The sequence below is a fragment of the Rhyacophila brunnea genome, unplaced genomic scaffold (assembly GCF_057557595.1).
Source record: "Rhyacophila brunnea isolate RB1 unplaced genomic scaffold, BYU_Rbru_1.0 scaffold_4, whole genome shotgun sequence".
Lineage (NCBI taxonomy): Eukaryota > Metazoa > Arthropoda > Insecta > Trichoptera > Rhyacophilidae > Rhyacophila > Rhyacophila brunnea.
Window position 1 is genome coordinate 8386258 of NW_028233068.1, and position 26659 is coordinate 8412916.

Sequence of the window (26659 nt, forward strand, 5' to 3'; positions counted from 1 at the left end):
ACAGCTTGTCACACTGTCTATATTGACACCATATCTACTATTGCAAGAGAAAAAACATCTACAGTATAACCCCTATTTTACGTTTTTTAAGGGACTGAAAAAAAAAGCCTAATTGGAGGGAAAATGTAAAAGGGGGGTATTGAAAAAAGAACATTTAAATTTTATGTTTCTAAAAAATAACGTTTTATTAAAAAACAACATTCAATTAAAATTTTTATTGAAAAATCGTTCGAATGTCACGACCCAATCATTGTCATGCGCTCATTACTCGCATATTTTGAATATTTCCGACGTAAATCGCGGGAAAGAAAAACGTAAATGCGGGTATTAAATGTACTGAAATACATCGGGACTGAAAAAAATACACGCAATTGCCGGGAAAACGTGAATTCCGGACACGTAAAAACGAGGTTATACTGTATTTGCAAGATAGAAATAAAAAGACACATTACAGTTTTAGATATTTTTTAATATCAATCAAAATTCATTTTCATCAATTTAGGCGGATGACACAAAGATCATGTTACATTTTTGTGACATACTGACAACCACTGACATCATGAGCACTTTGTGTTTTCTTTGAACTGCAAGTTAATCCAATTCATCAACAATCATTTTTAATTTCGGCCTCGTTCTGGATTTCATAACTCGCCGCCTTGACATCTCCGCCGACGTTCTCTTTATGTACCCTCATGTGATATTTGAGCGTTGATTTCTGTGTGAACGCCCGTCCGCAAACAGCACACACATGGCTCTTAACATTGTTGTGTATTTTCATGTGCTCCGTCAACGTATGCTTCCGAGCATACCTCTTATCGCAGAGGGAGCACTGATGGTTCTTTTCACCCGTGTGTTTAGCCATGTGATTTTTGAGGATGATCTTCGTGAAGAATGCGTCTCCGCATGTATCACAGACGTAGTTTCGGACTTGAAGATGCACGTTACGTATGTGCGAGTCGAGGTGGGTTTTGAGGCCGTAACGTTTGGGGCAGTTTTTGCAGATATACTTCCGGTTGTTGTCGCCATGCACCTCTACAAGGTGCCGCCTGCGGGCATTATAAGAGCAGAATCTCACATCGCAGTCAACACACCTGAAAAAGACATCGCATTAACCCATTAAAGACAGACAGAAAAGGAGAAAGAAGTTGACCAACAGCCAGATTAAATTTTGTAGTAAGTCTAACAAGAGTTGACTAAACCTGCTACAACTTTTCTATGATTAATTTAAATATTTTTTCAAAAATTGTGTAGGTATTGGAACACTTCAATTTAAACTCATAATTTAAAAAATGTAGGTAAATTTGTAGGGTTTTAAGGGCGGACGTGCTCAGAATGGAGCTTTTATTCTATTTTCAAAGCATGATCCTGGACATTCCTTAAAGGTTGTAGATAATCTATTTATATAATTTTGAAGCCTTATTATCCTTTATATTTATTTTAAACATTTGATGACTGCATAAAGTATTTTTATTACATAAAATAGTATTCTTTTAAACCTCTCACTCTAATGTTTTAGAATATAGTCATATTTCAGTACATGCATGTGCAGTGGTGTTAAGATTTTTTAGCTTTATTAATTTTTAAACGCATTTATAAAACCATTAGTATAATTTATGTCGACATTACTACAGTGAAATATTTACGATAAAAAATTATATTGATAATCTCTGTGATCCCAAATTTGACAAGAATTAGGCATTTTATTATTTATAAAATGGGCAAGATTAACACATTTGAAGATAATTCAAAAGACACTAATTATAAGCTATGTCTTTGACCATTTAAGTATGATAAACATCCTACGAATAATGATTGCTTTATAATAATTATTGACCTAAGAATAAGGTAGTGTTTTTTTAAACTTTTCAACTGAAAATATTGCCACGATGAATGTGAGTGTGAGTGAAAATACAAATCTCTCAATAATTGGTCACCGTTTTTTAACGAATGATCTGTAACAATTACATGCTTATAGTAAGTTAATTTATTTTATATTAAGATAATCTAAAATCTGCACTGTTTTTCTGTCCCACTTAATTTTCTCTTACTTCACGTATACCCAGTCTCAGTATACAGGTGCTAATGCGATCACAATACATTCTATTAATGTTCGGTACCCCAAACATGAAGTCTCTGTAAAATCTTCTTCAATTTTTTTTTGTTTTCGTTTGTTCGTCGATCTACTTCGAAATAATGAAACTTAAAAAAGCATTAATGTACGTCATCGCTTTGCATGTGTAGCAAAGGGAGGGTAGGTACTCTGACAAGTGGCCGAATTCCCTGATGGGGGGCGGAACCCCACTAGTATTACATTAAATGTTGCTTACCTATAAAGATTTCTATCACCGAGATGTTTTTTCCTAGTATGTGCTTTTAAAGAGCTGGCCGATTTGAAGCGTATGTCAGGACAGAGTGAACACATCAAAGTGGCCGGCTTGTGCGTTTTGGCATGACTGTACAGCTGTAGTTCCATGGCGAAGACCCGTCCACATATATCACACACATGATTCGGATAGTGCACCGATATGTGGATCTTCAGACTCTTGTGCAGCGGGAAGACTTCATTGCAGATTCTGGAAAAAAATAAAGTAAAAAGCATATATATTTTTTATTATGAAAGAATTATTAATAAAACAAAAACATTATCAAAAAAATTAATACTAGCGACTGAGGTGATGTAATTCGAATTAAAATTTTAATTGGATGAGTTTTGTACAGTTCCATGTGAACATTTTTAGTGACCCGGTATCCTTTCGACATCTTCAGGCACTATTATCTATGTCAATAGTAAACTCACTTTCAGCAGTGAGGCGGAGTTTGCTCTCTCTACTGTGCCTTGAACTTCTCCACCTATTCAAGATGCAGACACTATATATTTAACCACTGTATTCAAACCGTACGTGCGACATCACAGGTCAATGACCAGCAGCGCCGCGAGCTGTTTAAAAAAATTAATAACACCAGATAATAATTGTAATACAACGCAGTTGATGCACGATCATATCGATAGATCTTATCGTTGCAGCTATTTATGAGTTCTAATTCTCACGATATCAAATTATTTTTGAACAGTACCTATCTCACCTTAGCAATAGGTTTTAAAAATACTTCAAGGAAGATAACACAGAGAAGTTTCCATGGATTCAAGATCCGAGAGAAACAAGGGTAGCTGAAGTGACGTCCCGTGTGGCTAGTAGGTTGAGCGTTGCTTGGAGGCGGTAAATTAAGGAAGGAATGCAAATAATTTAACTTTTTAGAGTAGATACTGTAGTCGACAAAAATTTCGCCTGCGACGCGACCATTTTATATATTATGCGTATGTAAATGTACAGTCCCACGATGGCCGCGCAGTTTAAGCGTCGGCCTATAACTTCGTGGGTTTTTGAGTATATTTAAGGGTTAATTCCAACAAATTACATAGAGAACAGCAGGCTCAGCAGTCCCATTAATGAATATTTTTAAAGCGATGTCAAAAAAAAAAATTAACGCAAAGGGCACCACGAGACGAAAAAGTTTAAGTTGAATTAATCGAATGAAAAGTCCTGTTAGCTGAAACAAATAAAAAAAAATATGCATACTTACTTACACTGAAGATCAGTCTTTTCCAATTTATAAGGAAGGTTTACGGGGGACATTTTCATCATCACCTCAGTCTTGATTTTATGTATCTCATTCGGCAATTGATCACATGACTTAGAACATCCTTCCAGTACATCACCATCACTTCTCGAACTGGTACAACATGAAAAAAAATACAATTATACTTAATCTGAACTAGGATGGCATATAGCTGGAATATACATGGTGCCCCACTTTGATATGTATCTTACTCAGTGGCAAATATAGTTTAGCACAGTACCATATGTGTTCGGAAACTTGTACGTATGCAGTTTGCCGTATCACACTTCACCGTGAAATGTTGTATCGGAAATATATGGTCGTATATTATAAAGACCGTCGAACTTCTTTGGGTCTAGTACTGAGATAAAATTCATGTCTAAATAAGACAGTTGGTTTACAGGAAGCCAGCAGCAAACAAATTAAAAAAATAGCCGATATACTGAATTATTTGTTAGGTTAGGTTTTCATTCTTGAATTCATAAATTTTACCAAAATCGGCTTTGAAAATTGGCGCGGTTCCCGCCTGGCTTCCTGTAAACCGACTTGTACCTAAAACACAAAATAGGTATGTAATTAAATTAGAAATACAGAACAAAAGCTCACGGCGAACGGTGCTACGGTGAAAACTAATACGTACAATTTACATGTAACCAGTCCCATGTGGCATCTAATATCAATATTGTATCTCATTTGTCAATACGATGTAACATTTTACAAGCGTCGGTAGCATTTTAATTGTACGGGTTTTAATTTTTATTTGTGGTGTTCTTGAGATGTGTTCTGATAATGACATCAATTAAGAAAAAATAAGTTATTAAAGGACAGTGTCATGAATTTATAGTTAAACTATGTGTTTTACTGATTTATGGTTGTTACATACGTCAAAGATACGTAGATACAATGTTACTTACGACAAAAGACAGGGAAAATGTGTCCAGTTTAGCTATCTGACTTCATACACTGGAACTTGCTTCAGGGATTTTGATGGGTGTGAAACCACAGAAGGTTTCAATTGACAGAAGAAGGGTTTTTTCAACATTTTTTATTTACATGGTATCCTTTGATATATCGCACGCTCGCAACTAAACTGCCACAATCCAAAAAACGTCAAACAGAGAAAATCGGCTTTGAAGTTTTTACCTTTCGCATTTTTGTAGTGTTTTTGAAATATGTTTAGATATTGAATGAAGTTTTGACTTGAATTTGATGATTTGATGACTACATGTCATATACTATTGTCACCTCTGAAAGGGGGGGGGGGGGTGATGGATGAGAACTCTGGACCCCCCTGATGATGTAATGTCATGTCAAGTCACGGTAGTATCGTCTGCTTCTTCTTTCGGGGACATGTTTGTGTTGATTGACAACGCGGAAGTACAGGCAGACGATACCACCGTGACTTGACATGACATTACATCATCAGGGGGGTCCATAGTTCTCATCCATCACCCCCCCCCCCCTTTCGGAGGTGACAATGGCCCCCAAGGCGTGGGGCATACGCCTTCTGATCGTGATCGTCTACGATTAGGAGGTAGGCGGAATTTTTTTCGCCCGAATCCAAGCCCTGAGAAGCGATTGATTGACAACCGGAAGAGAGAGCAGCGTGTGGAATTGTGTGAAACAGTACAGCGTCCAGAGGCTCGACCTCTGGTGGCGCTCAACTTGCAAGCAAGCAGAATCATCAAGCCTTCAAGATGCCGCCTGTCATGGATCCACCGCAGTTGGGAAACTATCGCCGGCCGACTCATCGCGCATCATCAGTAATCACGCACGAGGATGCTGCCGAATAACAGCACGCCAGACCATTTCAAAACCAAGGACTCTCGATGTTTCCCCGACCAGCTGTATCATCAGTCGACCCTGGCCCACGGACGGATACGTCGAGGAAGTTCCTGGCTCCAACTGTCTGCGAGCCTTGGAATCAGCCCTGGCCCAGACACGGGACACCAAAGTGCGTAGTCGACGCCACCGGCGCGTCATCTACCACACTTCGGAAGAGCCAAGCAGCCTTCTTCAGCAGAGAAAAGCAGCCTCCAGCAGCAAAGCGAGCAGCCTAGCAGCATCCTCAACCAGCCGTAGCATAGCGTCATAGGTTAGGTAGTTTCAAATAGTGTTTTGTGTTTGAACGTGGTGTAAAGTCAGTTTAAATATACAACATTTTAGCGTCAGTTTATACCTAGTAACCTAAGCCTGTGTAAAAAAAACTTTAGCCTGTGTAATTACGTGTTAGCATAGTTTTTTTTCATATAAAATTGCCTGTCAGTGTGTGTAACTGGAGGCATGGCAAGCAAGCAATCAGAAAGTGGTCGCGTGGTATGCATCTGGGTGAAGTGTCATTCGATCTTCGGACCGGCGTTAAGAGAGGCTGGGCGCGACGCCCTCCTCTCTCAGCATCCTTACGGTAGGTCCGGAAAACTGTGGAACCACTGACCGCGAGGCGTCAAAGTGCTGTATTCCCAGTTTGACCGGCCACCGACGGTTCGGAGGGGCTTCGATCCTTTAACGCAGGAGATGCAACCACCCACATATCAAGCCGCCGCATTGTCCAGTTACACACGCTAAAAAACTTTGTATCGTGGTCGATCTTAATCAGCCCAATTACGGTTCAGGGCCTTTCCCAGAGAGGTCGCTTGATACCGCCTAAACCATGGCATCCTCAGAGGATCCAAGGCCATGAGGCCTGAATCATCATTGGGCTGATTCATGCAAACATGAACAGATCGACTGCGAGGCAAATTTCTAGCCCGTAAGCAAATAGTAATTATTAATATCATTTTTAATATTATTACCTACATTAGCCTTCATCCAATTTTGACCAATAGGTATTAAATTCGTACACTTACCTACATAAATATTGAAAGCAAAGTTCCCAGCCATACAATGTACCTAACACCTAGAATATCTGATTTGAGATTACTTTGAAAAAATATGTATTTGTACTTAGTTCAAATATTTCAAAATATGTACCTACCTAGCAAAGAAATGCAGTCCCTTTCAAAGCAGGTACCTAAAAAAGGTCTGACTGACTATTTCTGTTGTGAGCGAAATTCTCAGAAATAAGCCAGGTACATAATATGCAGAGTGTTTTTGTCATTTTTGAGTGACAGAATTTGTTTTATTTTATTCTTGCCTAGAGTTGACCTGCTCTCCAAAAAGGGATTATTCATCCCCATTCGGTTTTCGGACTCTCGAGCGTGACGTCGGCTGTGGCGCCGCGCTCGCTGGCGTCACCGCCATTTCAATTTTTTTTTATTTTTTTTTTTAAATATTTTGTACGCTGTACTTTACTGTATTTATATTCCGAACAATAAACGCCCTGTTTTCGCCTGTACTTCCGCGTTGTCAATCAACACAAACATGTCCCCGAAAGAAGAAGCAGACGATACCACCGTGACTTGACATGACATTACATCATCAGGGGGGTCCAGAGTTCTCATCCTACACCCCCCCCCCTTTCGGAGGTGACACTATGAACGATAGACAATGAAACATAGTAATTAACTCAAAACGCATAAATTTGGACTTGTGGCGGTTTAGTTGCGAGGGTGCGATATATTAATCACGTAAAACAAAAGAGTATTTCGAATTTTCAATGTATGAATATTATTTGTCTGTTTTTACACTGATTTTAGGATTTTTACAGGTTTTTTTCTTAATTTCCCGATATCACAAGAAATCTCGAGAATTTTTTCTGGAAATCCCGAATCTCGAGAATTCAAGATTTCATCATTTCGGGAAATCCCTAATCTCGAGATTGAGATTTTCTCGGGAATACCCTAACAATCCCATATTTCTAACTTGCGCATCAATATGTTATACAAATTTGCGAAGATTTCTAAATAAGGTATAAATAAGGGTAAGAGCAGTAAGATAGTCAATAACTTTTTAGTGTTTTAAATATAAGTTGTGACATCTGTGGGTATCTATTACACATGTAAATACACACACACACCATCCAAAAATGGCAGTATAATAGCATTGTTTAAGGTCAGTATGACATTTCAAATATTGTCAGTTATTTGAAGTCAACGGCCGAGATCGACACGTTTTTTTAATCGATCTGTATCTCGACAATCTTTCGTCCTATACAAGTGATTTTTGGTAAGTACCTTTATCTTAAATGATATTTTGTTGTCTAAATTTAATATTTGCGATTATTGCCAATGATTATGTTTTATTAGACTAGACACACTTCCCCCGCCAAAAATTATCAATGGGGTAAGAGCGTCTGACGCTCTTCCCCCATGCACTGTTATATTTTTGTATGGATAAGTTTTAGCTAGTGATGTGCCATGCAATCATAAAATATTAATTTTTGTAACTAATGTGTAGCATTTTTTCACAACTTCTAATTTGAGGCGTAGAGTTACTAAAACCGCTCCAGAGACTTTTTTGAGTTTTGAGTAAATCACGAAAAACTAATTTGGGGATATTATGATGATTTAAGTGTATTTATTTTAATTAAGTATGTAATATATTTTAGAATTTACTTTATCTAGAAAATATTTTGTAGCCATTCTTACCTACTGGCAGCTGTATAATTTTCGCATTGCACCTACATATTTAGCTGTTGTATTGGTATGTAATATTTAAAAAAAAATAGTGGTAGGTATGTACTTGTCTTGGAAATAAAATGCTTTGTGTTGATACAAAGCATTATTATTTATTTAGAATAACAATAACACATTTAATAATATCAATAGCATAAATGAAAAAACCCAGCGGAATTAAGTACCTTCCTTTAAATAATTAATCACCCCATTACATGTCACTCAAATTCCATGAAAATGGGAAACCTACCTTACCTACCAACCTATTTATTAATTGTAAAAATAAAATGATAATATTTTTAAGCAATATTATTTATAATCTACTTAGGTATATTAGTTATTTTATAGTATTAAATTCAGAAAACCAAATCCGACAACTAAAAGTCTACTTTTTATATACAAATAGGTAATAGTGGGATTTTTTAAATTTATTGTAAAAACGTATTATAAAAATAACGGAATTTCTACAAGTACGATATATTAATAAACATAGGTAATTGAATTAAAATTCATTGTCATTCATATTAACGAATGATACAATTTTAAAACTATTTTTTTTAAATGGCCCAGAGCGGGTTTTGTAACTCTACGCCTCATTTTATTTAGTACTTATTATTTATTTCAAATTCTTGCCTATACCGACGTACAATACGATAAGTAATAATATACATAACCGATTTCAGTGGGTATATACAATTTTTTTATTTATTTATTTTGTGGGGCGGAGATATTTTTTATCACATTGATTTCCTCGACATGTAATAAATGAATTTAATTTCGCATATAGTCACTATATTTTATATTGACAAATTCACTTTTATCAATATTTTAGTTAAATTAGAGAATAATTTGTTTCAGATTCCAAATTCCCAGGAAATTATGTTCGGAAGACAAAGGGGGGTGCTTCTTATACAAAGGACGAACTCTTTGAAGCAGTTGAAGAAGTAAAAAGTGGTCGTCTAAATGGTTACCAAGCTTGCAAATAATATAAAATACCGAGGATGACCATTATGTCTCACACAATTGGGAGGCGAGGTGCAAAGTTAAAAACTATGGGACGAACATCGGCTCTATCACATGAAATTGAAGGAAAAATTGCAGAGAATTTACACATTATGGAGAAATATGGATTTGCTTTAACGAAAAAAGAAGTTATTGAACTAGTTTCGCAATATGTTGTAAAAAAATAATTTGAAAACACCATTCAAAAATGGAATTCCCGAAAAAAACCTCAAGCCGTCGAATATGCAAGGAAGAAAATTTGTGATCATTTTATTATCAACGAATACTATGATCTACTTCAGAGGGGGGCAAACTGCGGCCCGCGGGCCGCATGTGGCCCGCCGGGTGTTTTTTTGCGGCCCGCCATCATTAATTGTACTTTTGATTACGAATAACTTTTTTATTATTTTTTTTTTTAAATATTGACAATAGATTAAAATTTGTTTAGCAATAATACGCGATCCATTTTCAATAGATATTGTTAGTGTACCGACAGAGCTACAACTTGAGATTATTGATCTGCAGTGTGTCACTGATTTAAGAGAATTGCATCGTCGTGAAGAAATCTCCAAATTTTACAATGCCCTTAATTCAGACAAATTCGACCAGCTTAAAGATTATGCATGAAAAATAACGAATATTTTTCTTGCATAATCTTTAAGTTGGTTGGTTCATGATCGAAAATGTTTGTTCACATATTATGTGAACAAACATTTTCGATCATGAACCTCAATAAAAATTCTTTACGATCAAATATCTCCGATGCCCATTTACAAGCAGTTTTGAGAATATCAACTACAAAATTAACACATGAATTTAAAAAAATGTTAAAAAATGAACAACAGTTTCATTCTTCTCATTAATTTTTTTTAATGTTTATTTTTCGTGATAATAAATAGTGTATATCTAAAAATGGTATTTTACTTGCGGCCCGCCGCTCATTTTGAATTCTTGAATTTGGCCCTCCATCCAAAAAGTTTGCCCTCCCCTGATCTACTTGAAGGCATACTTACAAACCTGTGCCTTCAAAATAGACCAGAAAATATATATAATACTAGCTGACCAGGCAAACGTTGTTCTGCCATATAAATTATTTCTAGTGAATATTTTGGTTGTTAAATAAAAAATAACGAATGTATCGTAAGTGTGTGGGGATGGGATCTATGACAGAAAGAGGAATAGAGCGCTGTAGACGATGACCGCCGATGAAAACAAAAAAACATCAACCATTCATTTTCAATTCAAAATGAGTAATGATGTTCATAATGAATGAATTACCTGTGACAGGATCTCGTTGTTTAATGTTTATGCAATATCCGTCTTGTCCCTTCCAAAAATTAGCGGATATTGGAGAGCGTCCTATGTACGGTGTGTGTCAGCGATGAACTCCAGATTATTGTTTCTTCTTCGAATCACGATTTCTCGCGTCGATGTGCGGCGCCAACCATGATTCCAGCAATGTCGTCAACAACAGTCGCATTGAATCGACGTACGTGCTCTCCAGCTGGTGTTTTATCAGGATTGATGACAATAGCGTGATTGTCACTTTGCAATTCGTGCATGTGTGCTTTGAAGAATTTCAATAATTCATTGTGCTCATTCAACAGGACGTCCAGTTCTCCGACGATGCGCCTGGCATTAGGCGAATTGAGGCTATTGTAGCCGCAACGTGCATCCACATGATTGATGTCCTCACCGCCGCGCCCATGAAGTAGATTTGTAAAAATGTATGTGGTTCGTTTGGCATTAGCAGCAATGAGCCTACTTTGTGGTATAGTTGACCTTTGATTTTGAACGTAGAATGGAATTGTTGACCATTTGCCGCAGTATTGTGAACTATTTCTGTTGCTCCGGACGAAGTCATTTGGAAGCATGAATTGAATGTGCGAATGGACTTCAGGAACAGGTTTGAATCTGGAACCGTGCCAATGAGCAAGCTGTTCAATGGTTCTGGTGGTATCTCAATTTCTGGTAGTTGCACTTTTCCTGATGCGCAACACATCCCGGCTGACTCATGTTTGAATTTGAGCGCATGACAATGGGGACATTCTTTGTCCATAGCACCAATCAGCACTTGCGGATGAGCGGAATATTCAATATCTGGCTCGTACTCGAATGCGAGACGAAGGAACGAAGCGGATGTAAATGTTCCATGTACTTGTTGGCGTTGTCGGTCATTTGCTCTGCGTGTGTTAACTACGAACCGGCGGGCTTGGCTCCGTTCCAATTGTCGTTGTTGATTTCGTGCAGCTCGTGCCTCTTGTGATTGAGATGAACGCAATTGCGACATGCTTACACGCACGTTTTTGTTATCTTGTTGGATTTGTTCGTCTGTTCTTTCTACTCTACTATTTCGCATGTTTGTTGCTTTATTCGTTCGACGGCCCAAATGGCCCCCCTTGCGTCTTGCTGGCATTGTGCACTGTAATACACGCACATAAAAATAGATAAATTAAAATAAATCGTACAAAATTTTGCACGCACTGCGTTGTGATTTGCCGAATGAAATGTCAAAATGACGCGACGCTTCTCTTGAATTCTTCTCGGACGTAGTGCCATCTGTCATTCAACAACATAAATAATTTCGTTCTGTTTGAAATACGAACGACGGTTAAATTTGTTCATACAAAAATAATATAATCGCGATTAAAAAATGGGAGGATGGGGGTAGGAAAGTGAAAATTTGAGGTTATAAGTATTTTTTTATGCCAAATAATAAAAAAAATACAAAAAAAAAATTGTCAAAAAAATAAAAGAAAATTTTTCTGGATAGAGATACCCTAATCACCTAGCGGTATGAAATATACTTGTTGACCTATTCTCATACCTAACAAATATACATAAAAAAAAATCATAAAAATCGGTCGAGCCATTTCGGAGGAGTTCGACCACAAACATCGTGACACGAGATTTTTATATATATAGAGATTGATGAAACTAGTTTTTCAAAAGACCCAAGTAGAACCAAAGTTCTGGGTGAAATTGGATTTCCTTCCACAAGGACGATCAGTTCTGCAGGAAAAGAGAATACGAGAGTATTATTAGGATGCAATGCGAAAGGGGATAAAATTTCACCCCTGATCGTATTTAAGGGGAAGTATGTATGGGATGAATGGACTGATAAAACCCAAACCCAAGATTTTTCAAAACTATTTTTATCGATTATGGTAAATTTTATGTGTTCCAATTACAATTAATGAATAAGTAACTTTTAACGATTTTACGTTGTATGTAACGTATTCAAATCTTTGACATGTGATTTTTCAAAACTATTTTTATCGATTTTGGTAAATTTTATACGAAGTGTTTTCGTATTACAATTAAAGAATAATCAACTTATAAGGATTTTATGGTGTACCTACACATAAAACTTTCCGGCAAATAAAATATCAAAAAAAATATTTGTTCTTTTTATTTTACCACAGTCACATCCCTAGTACTAAGTATGCCGCACTTACCCAACTTTTTTGATTTCATTAAATATATTCTATTTCTTAATGAAATTTACATGCATTAACTATCAAAATATTGTACTTCAAACATTCGATAATACTTATGTTGTCATATTTCGTTTATTGACAATATTTTGAGAGATAATGCAACTAGACGCTCTTACCCCAACTGGGGGGGTAAGAGCGTCTGTTCGCCTTGTTACATTAAAACGTTTGAATTATGATTAACCATTAAATATTTTAATGTAATGATTACAGTGATTGAAAAAGGGATAAATTGTTTAGAAGTCAACAAAAATTTCAAAGAGATATTACAATCCGTTAAGAATCACCATCCACTTAAAGTTCATCTCATCGATTTCTATGCCGCACTTACCCTAACTCACCTTACCAAATTAAAAAATAAATTAATATACACTAACCTTTTTCCCGATGATTCTTTCACACGATAATCGTGCACCGTTTTATGTTTCCTTTTCGTCTTTGTCTTGAGCTTTTTGAGGCGAAGTGTTGTTTTGGCAGGTTTGAAAGTAGGGCTCAAGGCACGGCTGATGGAATTGTCAACGTCCAGCATTGAATTTTTTCCCGAGTCAAAATCAAAATTATCCGAATCGTTTGTGTCGGAGCAATCTTTTTCTTCTTTTGAAATGACTTTACTATCTAAAATCCCAACAATTACGCCGTTAATAATACGTAGTCCACAACAAAGTCCAACTGCCTCAGCTTAAGTGTCCCGTCATACTACTTTTAGATGTGAAATGATAAAGAAACAATTTGTACAACACAATATACAGTTTGTGGTTGTATCTTCCTACAACATCAAGAACATGTATATTTGTTTAACCTGGGATCGGAAACATCTTTATAAGAGATGCTGCAGCTATGTTTTTATTAATTCTATTCATATGTCTTCAAAAAACATACCAATCCCATGTATTAACCAAGATTCCCTCTAAATTCTTTATTGTCTGTGCGGCATGGCGAAGGGTGGAGGTAGACTGTGGAGATCCAACATAAATAGTGCACATTAAACTTTGTCAATCATACTTATATTTCATTAAATTAATAATACAAACTGTAGATGTAGATAAATAATATTTTTGGTAATTGTGCCGCAGATATCAGCTTTTATGATTTTTTTTTAACGAAATCAGTTTATTCCATGTAGACAATAATAATAAATATCTTTTTCTGTCGGCGTAGATGCTTTTCGATCCAATAGTTGTTAATTTAAAAGTTGAAATTTTTATACATTTTGATGCATCATTACAGTGACATCATTGCATCATTATCACAAACTAAGATTATATTAGGTTATATTAGGTTGGGGTAGGTGAGGTTTGGTTTGGTCTAAAAAGAAAGTTATAAAATCTCATGCGGGCATCTGCGGCATATTTATTTTTCTATCTATTACGGTTTGGTTTTGGCAGGGTTTAATAGAATTTTAAAAACTAACTATTTGAGATGTCCGGGGTTCCAGCGGCTAGCTCAGGTGTCCATCTAACCCCGGATTCACAAAAAAGAACGATATATTTATGTTTGTTAGGTCAAATAAAACACTAAGTCTTTCTTGTGCGGGTCTTAGCGTTATATATTTTAATATTTAGTTGGACAACGTTATTTTGTAGTCTTTTACATATTTTGTTTTTACAATCAGTTTCGCAGGTCCGTACACGGTTTACAAAGGACGCTTACTAACTTTTTTCTTTCTTTTTAAATTCCCCGTACCCACGCCGACCAGCAAAAAGGACTCTCGTGATTGGCCAAATTTTATCGCGTGATCCTTTTGATTTGATGAATCACGAGGACCACCTCGGCGCAGGCGCGCGGAGATTTTAACGTTGCCGGCAAAATTTATTAGATTTAAATACTTTAATAATAAATATTTTATACATTATATTTAGTCTTAAAATTATCTCTTTCATCCATCATCATTTATACTTTTTAAATCAAATTAAATTTATCTTAATTATACCTCCCGCCCAGTATATGATTTTCACATACCGGACGAAGGCCTTTACTTTGAATAAAAAAAATATGTAGTTGAGCAAGGAATCAGATTAGATGTTTTATGAAGCCGTTTCAAGAGGTCAGGGTTACGTTTCGACTTATGACTACTAAATGATTATTTTACACCGGGAGAAGCCCGCCTGTAACAGGGGTGTATCATATTACCATCTGAAATTTGTATTTGTAATTCAATGAAAGAAAAAAAATATGTCTAACAAAGTTTAGTGTGCATTATTTATATCGGATCTCCACAGCCTACCTCCACCCTTCGCCACTGGTGTGAAATATGCCAAAAAAGGAAAGTGTAATACAATGTCAGTATTTAGTTTATTCAGGCAAAACAAAAATCTGGTGTCTCATACACTTTCTGCAAAATTTCTGTATATGGAAGTTGGAAACCTTATTGCATACAAATATTTAGAGAACCTTGATGGAATATACTACATATTAGTTTTGCTGATAATTAGTAAGAACAACTCACCGAGTAGACATTTGAACGTTTTCTGTGCCGTTTCCAACTGACTTTTAAATTCAACAGCCTCTCTCAGTTTTACAACACATTTCAAGCAAATCAAACGCAAATTAAAATTTGGTTCGATTTCAACTTCATTAAGCTAAAAACAATAAAAAAAGAGAAAATGAATTATTTAAATTTATCGCAGATTGAATATCAAAGAAAGATATCTTGATTGCTCAAAAGAGACAACATGAAAATAACAAAACAAAAATAACTCTCTATTCAGTTAGCTTGTAAAGTTTAAAGGCCTGCCACACTGGTTCAGCCACGTCTCGCAACATATGCATCGGTTATAGATAAAATGTAAAGCCCCAGTTCATAATATATTATTATTGTTTAGTCAGTTGAGTGTAAGTTCTTTAAAATGATGTCGTTAAATGCATTGTGGGTCCCAGGACCAAGACCTCAATAACATTTCATTCCACATCATCAATATTATTAAGTTGTTTACAATAAAATTACCTTAATAGAAAAGCAGTAGAATAACATGTCTGAATAATTCTCTGCCTTTCCCAGATGATAATTAGTCTTAAGCATATCCAATAGGTTATCTGTACATAAACATCCTCGGCATAATCCATTCAGTTCTAATTCACACTTCATGTCGTATTGTATATTAGTGTCACACTCGTTTGATTCTTCAATTTTAACATTGCACTCTGTTAAAAATATCTTCTCGTTGCAAATTTCCATTGTGTATTTTAGTTCCACAACTTCATTGATATATAAATTTTCATGACTTATTAAAAATAACTGATTTAATTATTATTTTCATTCGCAAGCGATATTACAGTATTTATCACCTTTAGCATTAATATGTAAACAAAACCTTCGCTAATCTAAAATACAACTTTTGCGTTTCTGACAGCTCGTTTGTTTATATTAATAAAAAAGTATTTTGTCGTTCAGAAAGATCGTTAAATATATTAGTTAGGGGTCATGTAAAATTTAATTGTAAAATATATTTAAATCAAATTCAATCTCTTTGATTTAAATCTTTTTTCATTACCCATTACAAAAACTGGAGAGAATTTTATTTTATGACACCTAAGTCAATTTTAAGTTTTTCATTTCATATTCTTTATCAATATTTCGAGATACCTAGGTAATTAATTTACGTATATCTCCTATAGTAAATATAATATTCCTATAGCAATCCTATAGTAGTAATAAAGTAATATCAAAGTATATTAGTCTATGGTAATATCTATGGTAAGCTGTCAAAACTCAAAAGTGTCAAATTATACACTCAAATCAAAATTGAGTACCTACAAAAGACGAAAATAATAATAGTATTTTATACTAGCTGTGTGTTAGCATTAAAAATAATAATAATAGTGTGTTTATGCAGCATTGGAATAAGATTTAATTTAAAAGTAAGCAATACCTTGTGACTAAACTGTGATGCAGATGAAGACCAATGAAGACACAGTATCCACTCCATATCATTTTTGTGATAGTGCTTTTTTTTTGAGATCTAAAAACATACCAAAACCCAACACGACCTACTGAAACCAAAATATAAGTGGGTTGTGTTTGGGTTTGGTTTTTGATCTCAAAAAAACCTCAATCACAACAATATGGAGTACTAAAAATCTATTTAAGTAGTAAGTACCTATTATTTAATAGGTACTTACTTAGTTTAATAAAGTTTTATTCTTTTAACTCACAATCTCCTTGCATAATCCATCATTACTGTCATATAAGCTAGAAACAAGTTATGACAATGGAAAACAATTTTTATTTCGAAACGGATGAACAGCAATTAAAAAAGGACTTGACCGGTACTTGCCGAGCATGCCTTGATGAAAACAACCTCAAAGACATATTTGAAACATACTACTATAGAGGAAATCCAGAAGTATATGCAGAGATGTTAGCGACGTGTTTTTCAATCCAGGTATGTTGACAATAGTATACTAGATACAAATGTTTTGAATTATACGCGATTGCGCCGCTAGCATACTTAACCCGATTACTGCCAGATACTGCTAGATAAATAAATTATATTTGGTCTGTTGGGTACTTTTTACAGCAGCCTCTATGGTTAATACATATCAGTGGTTATTTTTCAAAACTGGACATGTCCACTATTCACTCCTCAGAGATAAATGAACTTTTCAAATAAAAACACAGAGTGAAAACACGCACGCGACAAAATCCAAACTGTCAGATTGTATGACAACATACTTGGTCACATGACTCAATACAGTCCCGCCATTAGCTGAAAGTGACATGTCTCATTTCGAATATCAACAACGTTGGACGTGTCCCTATTTGAATATCAACCTACTTTTTGAAACCTCTTTTCAATATGAAATTGGTGTTTTGTGGCTATTTTTGAAAGTCAGCGAAGTGCGTATGAGGTTATAGAATGATATTCCGATAACAACTCATTTTCGGCTCATATATGGGACATGTCCAGTTTTGAAAGTTGCCAACTATTTCATTATTCCAAGACGTCATTAGATGTATTTGCATGACGCCATCAAATTTTGCTTTACCATTATTTTCCTCTTTGTAATGGTGTATGATCTCCAAAAACAGTTTTCCATGGTTTCTCCATCCATCTCGATCATCATCGGAGCATCAAATAGATTATTATTAACTTAATTATAAACAGGCAATTTTCATTTCACGATGTCTCATAAAAAAACAATTGTTAAGAATCCTCCTTGGCATGTGGCCAACATCCACAGAACCAGTATATAAAGGGTGGGGCAGGTACCATTTTCATTGCTAATAAAATAGGATACAACACTTGCATGACACGGTAGTTTGACACTTACCCCACTCTCTATTTATGGTTTTGATTTTCAGATTCAAAATTCATCTGAAGATGAACCTGGGGGCCATGTAATCTGTGAAGTATGTGTTTGGAAGCTCAGAGAAGCATCACAATTTAGGACGCAGCTAGAATTAGCTCAAAATGCTTTCAAGATTGTCATAGGTAAGGCTATCATTCAAGTCATCTGATCAAGATCTGTTGGTATGTGACTCATTGTGTTTATATTTATTTATGATTGACGATTGCTCACGACGATTGGTGTGAATTTGTGAGCTGTTGGGGTTGTGGATATAATTTAGCCATAAGAAACGGAAAATAAACAACGGAACTCAATCATCTTTCTTCCTTTGTAATTGTAATTACTCCCTCGACCACATTATGAGAGGACAGTATTCGCTAACTCATTATCCAAGGAAAGACCAATGGTTAACACAGCATACGAAGAAGCCTCATTTCATGGCTTAAGAACCTTCATGATTGGTATTAATGCAGTTCCACTGAGCTGTTCGAGGTAGCGGACGATAAAACAAAGCTTGCCCAAAGGGTGACCGATTTCTGATAGTGGATGACATAAGACGAAGAAGAATTACATTTCATTAATTCTTTATATTTAGTATAGTTTTTACATAATTATAAAAAAACACTCATTAGAAATATTCATTAAAGAAATATAGCTGCCGGGTGGGACTCCATCCAACAAACAATTTAGCCACCTGCACCGTTCCTATTTATGATGAAAATAACTAATTGCTATGTGACTGAAGTATTTATCAAATTTGATTAATATCGGTGACCAACTTGTGTGTTTGAATCAAGCTACCGAGGTACTTACCTTAATTCCAAGCTGATATCAGGATCTACCCAAATTTTATTCTTAATAAACTTAATAATTCTGGTCAGTTTGGTTGCAGCTGAGATAATCGGTTTTGAAATAGATCACAGTTTTCAAAATATTCTTGCTTCGATTGATGTATCTTTTTTTTTAATTCTCTTACGAGGGTGGGTCAATAAGTCCTTAGAAAAGCCGACAGGTGGCGCGACTAGTACTGTAAGCGGTTTGTTTTCATGCAGCGGCACTACCGATTCAGTATGCTGCGAAGTTTCAATCAGATTGGTCGGGTTGTTGTGTGTTTCTCGTACATTTAAAAAAAAAAAATTGCTTGTTTACAAAAATGGAGAAAATTGAGTTTAGAGCTGTTATTAAACATTTTAATATAAAAGGGTTAACAGCAAAGGAAATAAAAAATGAGTTGGATTTAGTTCACGGCATATCTGCTCCTTCACTTGCAACTATTTATAACTGGTTAAATGAATTTAAACGTGGTCGTACATCAACAAAGGATGAACCACGCTCAGGACGTCCTGTAGAGGTGACTACACCAGAAATGATCAATAAAATCCACGATATGGTGTTAAGTGACCGAAGATTAAAGTTGAGTGAGATAATTGAGGTTACAGGGATCTCAAAAGGTAGCGTCATTTCTATTTTACATGACAAATTGGGCATGAAAAAAATTTCTGCAAGATGGGTGTCGCGTTTGCTCACAGTCGACAATAAACGCAATAGGGTGGTGGCCTCTAAAGCCCTGTTGTCGCTCATGCAACGCAATCCGGATGAATTTTTTCGTCGCTTTGTGACTGTAGATGAAACATGGATACACCACTATACTCCCGAGACGAAAGAACAGTCAAAGCAGTGGATTGCGAAAGGCGAACCATGTCCAAAGAAGGCGAAAACCGTAAAATCAGCTGGTAAGGTTATGGCTACTGTATTTTGGGATGTACGTGGAATTATTTTCGTTGACTATTTGGAAAAAGGAAAAACAATAACAGGGGATTATTATGCATCTTTATTGGACCAGCTAAAAAACAAAATTGAAGAAAAACGGCCTCATTTAAACAGGAAAAAAATCCTCTTTCATCAGGACAATGCCCGTGTTCACACATGTTTACGATCAATGGCTAAAATTGAAGAATTGAAGTTCGAATTGGTCGACCACCCACCGTATTCGTCAGATTTAGCCCCCAGTGACTTTTTCCTTTTCCCAAACTTAAAAAAATGGCTAAGTGGACAACGTTTTTTTTCAAATGAAGAAGTCATCGATCGGACAAATGCTTATTTTGAGGACCTTCCGAAAACTTATTTTTCTGACGGTTTAAAAAAAATTGAGAAACGTCTAACCAAGTGTATTGAGCTCCAAGGAGATTATGTTGAGAAATAAAAAAAAAATACAAAAATAAAAACTGTTTTAATGCTTTTTTTAAGGAATTATTGACCCACCCTCGTACATTATTTATGTATAATTAAGTTTTTGATATTGTGTTGGGTATATTCAATGTTTTGAATAAGTAATTTTACTTTGAGATAAAAATGATTTTCTTCATTTCAGCTATTTCTAATTAACAAATTAAAATATCTATTTATTTTGCTTACATGTGACATCCAATCTAATCTATGATACCCAAAAAAAACAACACAATTCTTAGCACACATTGGCATTAAAATCTTAATTTCGTAAAAACGCAACATTGGAAATGTTACCCTGCAACCACAGAATTTGAAATTAAACTATTTTTTTATTCAATGAATTCACAATATTTAAAAATGCAACATTCTTGTATGTTCAATAAAGAATTATGTAGGTATGTTTAATAAAGTATGTTACATTCTTAAATTCTTGTGTTCATAAGATACTGGTAAATAACTTGAGTTGTTTATATAGAAATGTACAAAAATAAATTTCCATCTTATTTCAATTTTGGTAATATTAGTTATGTAGAAACAATTAAGTAGTTAATTTGTAATGATTTTTGATTTACATGAAATATGTATTATAGAACAAAAACATGAGAAAGCTGCAAAAACGTCCGAGCCGAGCCAGTCGGAGTACACTGTGTCATACGATGAATTTTTAAACGAGGACAGCACTGGCTATGATGGTGATGATGTGCAATCCACAGATTTACAACCGCTTTCTACGAAACCATCTTGCAACGATAGCAAACCGAAGTGTAAAATGGTTTCATATGAACGGAAAAGGTTGGTATCCACCAAAACATTCGGAAAACTTAATTCAGGGGATAATAATTTAATAATGCTACTTCGCATGAAATGTATTAAAAGTACACTTGGACAAAAAATTCAGGGTTTCGACTCCATATTTAAATATCTATCGAATAAAATAAAATACAGTCGAACTCGGTTATTACGATCACGGACATAGCGAGATCTTGGATGTAATGAGGAAACATTCGTTGACATTTTAGTTTATGATTTTCTCCATATATTTATTCACTTTTATAACGAGCTACTTATCAGATATACCGAGCAAAAATATTGTCAAAAACTTTCTTAAAACTGTTAATGTGTCGATCGTTTAAAAACATTTTGACCCTAAGCAATAAAATCCGACCGTAGACTGATGCCGCTGGGATCGGATTACGTTTTTTTAAATATTATTTATTAAGGAAACAAACAGTTACATATTGATTAAAAAAAATTAAAAAATAATAATGAAAAGTTATTGCAACCAGCAAAGTTTCCATGTATAAATTATAATATAGTTAAGCCTAACAAGACAGAGAGTAAGAATAACATAAATATAAAGAAATTACATAAGAAAATTACATGAGAAGAATGTGGAAGAATAATGAATAATTAAATTATATACAAAAAAGTAACATTTTTAAAAAAATTTATAAGTATATATCTATTTATACAAAATTTTGGAGATAGTGCGTTTAAATGAAACAGGTGAATTATTAAAAGGGTCAAGGACAATGGAAACCCACTCTTTCGAGTAGGTTTGGCGAGTCGACAAAACCATTGATAATTTTAAAAAGAAAATGTTGATCAGATATAGAACGTCTACTTTCCAAAGATGATACCATAAAAGTTGCAGTGGTCGAAATAGAATTAGATAAATCATAATTATAACACTAGTTATCTATCCACTATCATAATCATAATTATGACACTAGCTAAGTGTCTACGTAGGTACCTAATTGGTGTTTTCGCTGACAATATTGAAAAAGTATCCATCCACGGATATGCATGAAATTTCATGTAAAAAATCCAAGCTGAAGTCAGTAGGTACATACCAGCGTTCATTACAATAAACAACGTCTTTTGTAGTTTATGAATGCCATGCTTGTTTTGGGGAAAAATTATAATTGTGTATTATTTTTGTATTGCGACTTTTTGTGTTATGTGACCGCTCATTTAAAAATACATATTCTCTGATATAACGAGTAACGCCTATAACGAGCAAATTCAGTCGGTCCCATCTTCCTATATCATCATCAAAGTAAAGCGAAAATCGTCTGTTTTGTACTTACTATATCATAATAATATTTAACTAAATTGATATACCTATTTCGTTTTCTAATTTACTTTGAAGTTTGATCGTATTATTGCCATATTTTGACTATTTATTCTTGCAGGGGAATTTTAAAGACTCCCTTAATTTCGTCAGTGAAGCATGGTGAACCACAGACGCTGTACTAACTTTTTTGATGTGAATTTTATAGTACAATTACAAAAATATGTCTTAAAGGCTCTATACTTGTAGATACTTGAAAAATAAAACATCCCAATTAATATTAGTCAGAGAACGAAAGTATTTAAATTTAGTACCTATGTGTACAAGAAATAGAATTTAAGAAATCTATAAATGTAAGATGGCTGTGTTTTAATTACCGGAAGATTTTTAAATTTTTTAATTTGCTATAATATGTAATTAGGTTATTGTTTATTGCAATATTGTTTTTTTTTTCCAGTGAAATAATAGATAAACCTGAACACAAACTACTTGGAAAGGATAATAAACTTCCAACGAATTCAACAAAACGTCCTCCCAAAAAGAAATATCCGAGTGAAATATTACCTTATCAGCTGGATGATAATGATCTTGAGTGCAAGTGCGTATATATCCTATTTGTCATGATTTTCATTTTTTATCTTTTAGAAATAAATATTCATTAGGCAGATTACATGTCTAAATAAAACGCTCAAAAATTAATTAATAAATACATAATAAAACCATCGGACTATAAGGGAAAGATAGAAGAAAATAGGTAGGTAAGTAAATTAGCATATATAATTACATAAATATAAATTATCATTTATATTTATGTAGTTTCAACATTAAACTACAGTACTCTCTCAGTAATCCGCCACCCCAAAAACCAGACAAGTGTCCAATTAGTATGGATACACAATGACATGAATATGGACGAAGCATCTGAGAATAAAAATGACACTCACTTTTTTGTCGGGTCTGCCGAATGGCATAATCTGTTCTAACGCCATTACAATAAAGGTGATATTGCTATAAATTCCTGATGCTTTTTGTCGGGTCTGCCGAACGGTTCGGTTTGAACGGGTTCGCTCAAATGAACATTGACTCTAGAAACACTGTTCTAACGCCATTACAATAAAGGTTATATTGCTATAAATTCCGGATGCGTGATATCGCATAATAGAAATTGCGTGACGTTTACATATACATGTGCGAATGTCGCTGTGCGTGAATTTACTTGTTAGCTGCACTGTATTGAGTGCGTTGTCCATTAATAATGTCATTGTGCATACATACAAAATATGGTAAAAATTAAAACAAGTATTCGGTAAAAATAGTTTTTTTGAGAAATTTATACTAGCAAATTACGGTTTTATTTATAATCAAAATCAAGTATTTATTAAATTATACATATTTATAAACTAAGTTTATTAACTAAATATTAAACAGTAAATCACTTGACACAACCAGTTGTTTAGTGAGGCAGATATTCTTGAATGGCTCACGATTCCTGGCTTTCCCTATGACCAAAAGCTTTAGTTTGCGTATCCCGGTTGCATTGGAGCACGCCATAATTGTGATGCGGTCCTTGGGCACTTTCTTACCTGGTACATTACTTTCTTCGCGATGAACGTACGTTTTACGAAGGAGAAGTTTCCAAAATAAACCCGTCTCATAATTATAAATATAAGCCAGTAGCCTAGCTAGCTTTTGTGTTTATTATTATTTGTAATGGAAGTGGTGTGCTTTTTTAAGAAATAAATAAACCCTTCCGATATTTAATTTTTATAAGTAGGTAGGTACATATGAATAATAATATGCAGTCACAGTATGTTTCAATGTCAAACGGTTAGGATCACGTACTCTTGTCGAATCTCAGTAAACTAGTTTAGAGTGGCGACACAAATAAATGAAATAATATCATAAAGACAATACGATCGATCCCTCGTAGCGTAGTATTGGAGAAAGCAATAATATAAAAAAAAGGAATATAGATTAATAGCTTCAATTTTAACCCAATATTAAAGACAATTCGATATACATAATTAATGTAGATAGATAGGTACGCAGCAATCCGATTAACCGTCTCAACTAGTAAAAATAACGGCGGATTACTGAGAGTGTATTGTACTGATAAAACCGACCGGGTTGTTGCATATCATTATATTTTGTTGTGGTTTAAGAGTATATGTACACACTTACTTATGGACACGTGACATTCATTTTAGTTATAAGTTAGTCTAATAGACCACCTGCGAATTATACTGTTGGTGCCACTGATGCGTTCTTATATTTGGAGTGTTTTTTCATACTTATCATAAAATGACCAAAAATGGAGTTATACTCAAGTCATAGATATATGATCTGATAATTAATTTGATTTTATTTCTATTCAACAGGCTATGTGCCGAGGTGTTTCCATACAACAAGAACTTGAGGATGCACATGTCGGTGCATTATCCTAATTATATTTGTCACAAATGTGGTAAAATGTTCTCCACCAGCAAAAAATTGGTGACGCATAGACGTTCAGTCCATCCATATGAACTATATCCGTGTACACTGTGTAAGGTTAAATTGAAGAGCAATTCGTCGTTTAAAATTCACATGTTGGCACACAAAGGGATTTATCCGGAACGTCATGGGTAAGTATATAAATTACTTATTTATGGGTGATCCATATACAATGGTTTGACTGATTTTTTTACTATCACAAATAATTAAGCTATTATTATATTTGACACATCGACCCCTGAGAATAACAAGGCTCCATCCAACAGTTTTGCACTTTTTCAGTGGAAAATGTTCCAAATACAGTAAAATTCATTTCGTTCTTACATACCAACGCCATCTGACGTTTAAATACGGAGATAGAGGTTGCATTAAGTTCCAACTGCAACAATCATTTAACAAGAATAGAGGATCAAGGTTTCAACTGTAGATGGAACCCTGTTACTCTGAATTAAAAACGAGATTGTGTCAAACTTCACACATTAGTTCATATTAAAAGGTTCCATCTGTTCCGTACTTTTATATTTTGTCTTACTTAACTTCAATTCTATATTGATTCATGTAATTTTTGTGTTGTTTTTTATATTCTAATGTACTTGGCCTGTCAAATAAATAAAATAAAATAACTTTTAAAATGTTCGCGAGCATATTTGTATATCAATCATATCTGTCATAATCTGTAGATAAAACCATGTTCACTTGTCTGAAATCACTTTTTTGCGTAACAAGGTTCCAACTGATTTTATCAAATTCATGGATTTCAAATTTAAAGCATTAATTGATTATAATGCATAAAGGAACCATGTTATTCTCAGGGGTCGACATGATAATTTTATGTTGCAGGTGCCCGCAATGCGATATGAAGTTTAAATCATATCAAAAGCGGCAGCATCACCTTGTGGAAAAGCATGGTGAAGAAAAAAATAAATATGCGTGCAAGCTCTGTTCCAAACGCTACAATTGCGCGGCGCACCTCAACAGTCACGTCCGGAATTTCCACTTGAACCAAAGAAATCACGTTTGCGAGATCTGTAATTTCGGATTCTTCGTACGGCAAAAACTTGTACAACATATGAGTGTGCACACGGGTGAAAGGAAGTATGAATGCACAGTTTGTGATAAGAAATACACCTCAAAGTTTGCACTACGCGAACATATGAGAATACATAATAATAATGTAAGGCAGAATTTGTGCACTTTATGCAAACGCAATTTTACACAGAAGTGTAGTCTCAAACAGCATGTCATGAAAATCCATGGGATATAATCAGTCAATCCTGATGACCCAGAAACTGAAAATTCTCAAGAATAACATTTATATAACCATTTTTAAAGGCAGCTTATAAATAAAATATGTGCTTAAAAATCTATTATTGTGTTTTATTATAACTTTTCAAAATACATAATATATGAATACATACAGGAAGGCACCTTAAAAAACCTGGGGTTTCGAAGGTTCCATTGTTTTTTAATTGTGTAACATTATTTTTGATCGTCGCTCATTTATGATGGTGCCAGATATTCCGAAAGGTGTTAATACAGCAGAACCTCGATTATCCGGAATTAAGCATGAAGATGGTCAGAATAATTATAAATTTGGATGTCAACAAAAATCTTTTTTTATTATTTTTTTTTTAAATTAAAACTTTTCGTTTTATGTAACATATTTTTAAATAATACATTTTTGTTATAATCATATGAACTTGGCATGCACGCACTGACACGGATATACATAGTTGGCAGGGAAGAAATGTGGGGAATAATATGCTCTATTGTCTTATCTATGTAGTTTTTTTTTGTCTTTAGATATATAATTTTAGTGTGAATGATTTTTTCTCATGAAATAATATATATTATTATATATAATAAATACTACAAAATAATTTTCTTAATAAAAAAAGAAAAGC

General features: G+C 34.5%; 2 protein-coding genes across 2 annotated transcripts in view; one reads left to right on the plus strand and one right to left on the minus strand.

Annotated features, from left to right (window-relative positions):
- Positions 1 to 449: 449 nt before the first annotated feature.
- On the minus strand, positions 450 to 16033 carry LOC147066804 (uncharacterized). The gene is made up of 6 exons (XM_085954250.1): positions 15615 to 16033; positions 15117 to 15249; positions 13048 to 13285; positions 3583 to 3732; positions 2328 to 2573; positions 450 to 1091 (listed from the first exon to the last, which is right to left on the minus strand). Exons 1-6 carry the CDS (start codon positions 15843 to 15845, stop codon positions 605 to 607), a joined length of 1485 nt encoding a protein of 494 aa, XP_085810376.1. The 5' UTR covers positions 15846 to 16033; the 3' UTR covers positions 450 to 604.
- A 348-nt stretch (positions 16034 to 16381) lies between these two features.
- LOC147066805 (uncharacterized) overlaps positions 16382 to 26659 on the plus strand; it is a 39383-nt gene continuing 29105 nt past the window's right edge. Inside the window, exons 1-5 of the mRNA XM_085954676.1 lie at positions 16382 to 17052; positions 17973 to 18102; positions 20779 to 20980; positions 22720 to 22860; positions 24641 to 24886. Coding sequence (XP_085810802.1) covers positions 16873 to 17052; positions 17973 to 18102; positions 20779 to 20980; positions 22720 to 22860; positions 24641 to 24886 — 899 coding nt within the window. The 5' untranslated portion in view covers positions 16382 to 16872. The remainder of the gene's footprint in view (positions 17053 to 17972; positions 18103 to 20778; positions 20981 to 22719; positions 22861 to 24640; positions 24887 to 26659) is intronic.

Excerpts from the sequence above, each read along its gene's own strand:
- LOC147066804 (XM_085954250.1), bottom strand. The coding sequence starts at position 15,845 with ATGGAAATTTGCAACGAGAAGATATTTTTAACAGAGTGCAATGTTAAA. Across the intron at positions 3,733-13,047 it reads AAAGAATCATCGGGAAAAAG|TTCGAGAAGTGATGGTGATG; the intron begins GTTAGTGTATAT and ends ATGTTGTACCAG. Across the intron at positions 2,574-3,582 it reads AAGACTGATCTTCAGTGTAA|AATCTGCAATGAAGTCTTCC; the intron begins GTAAGTATGCAT and ends ATTTTTTTCCAG.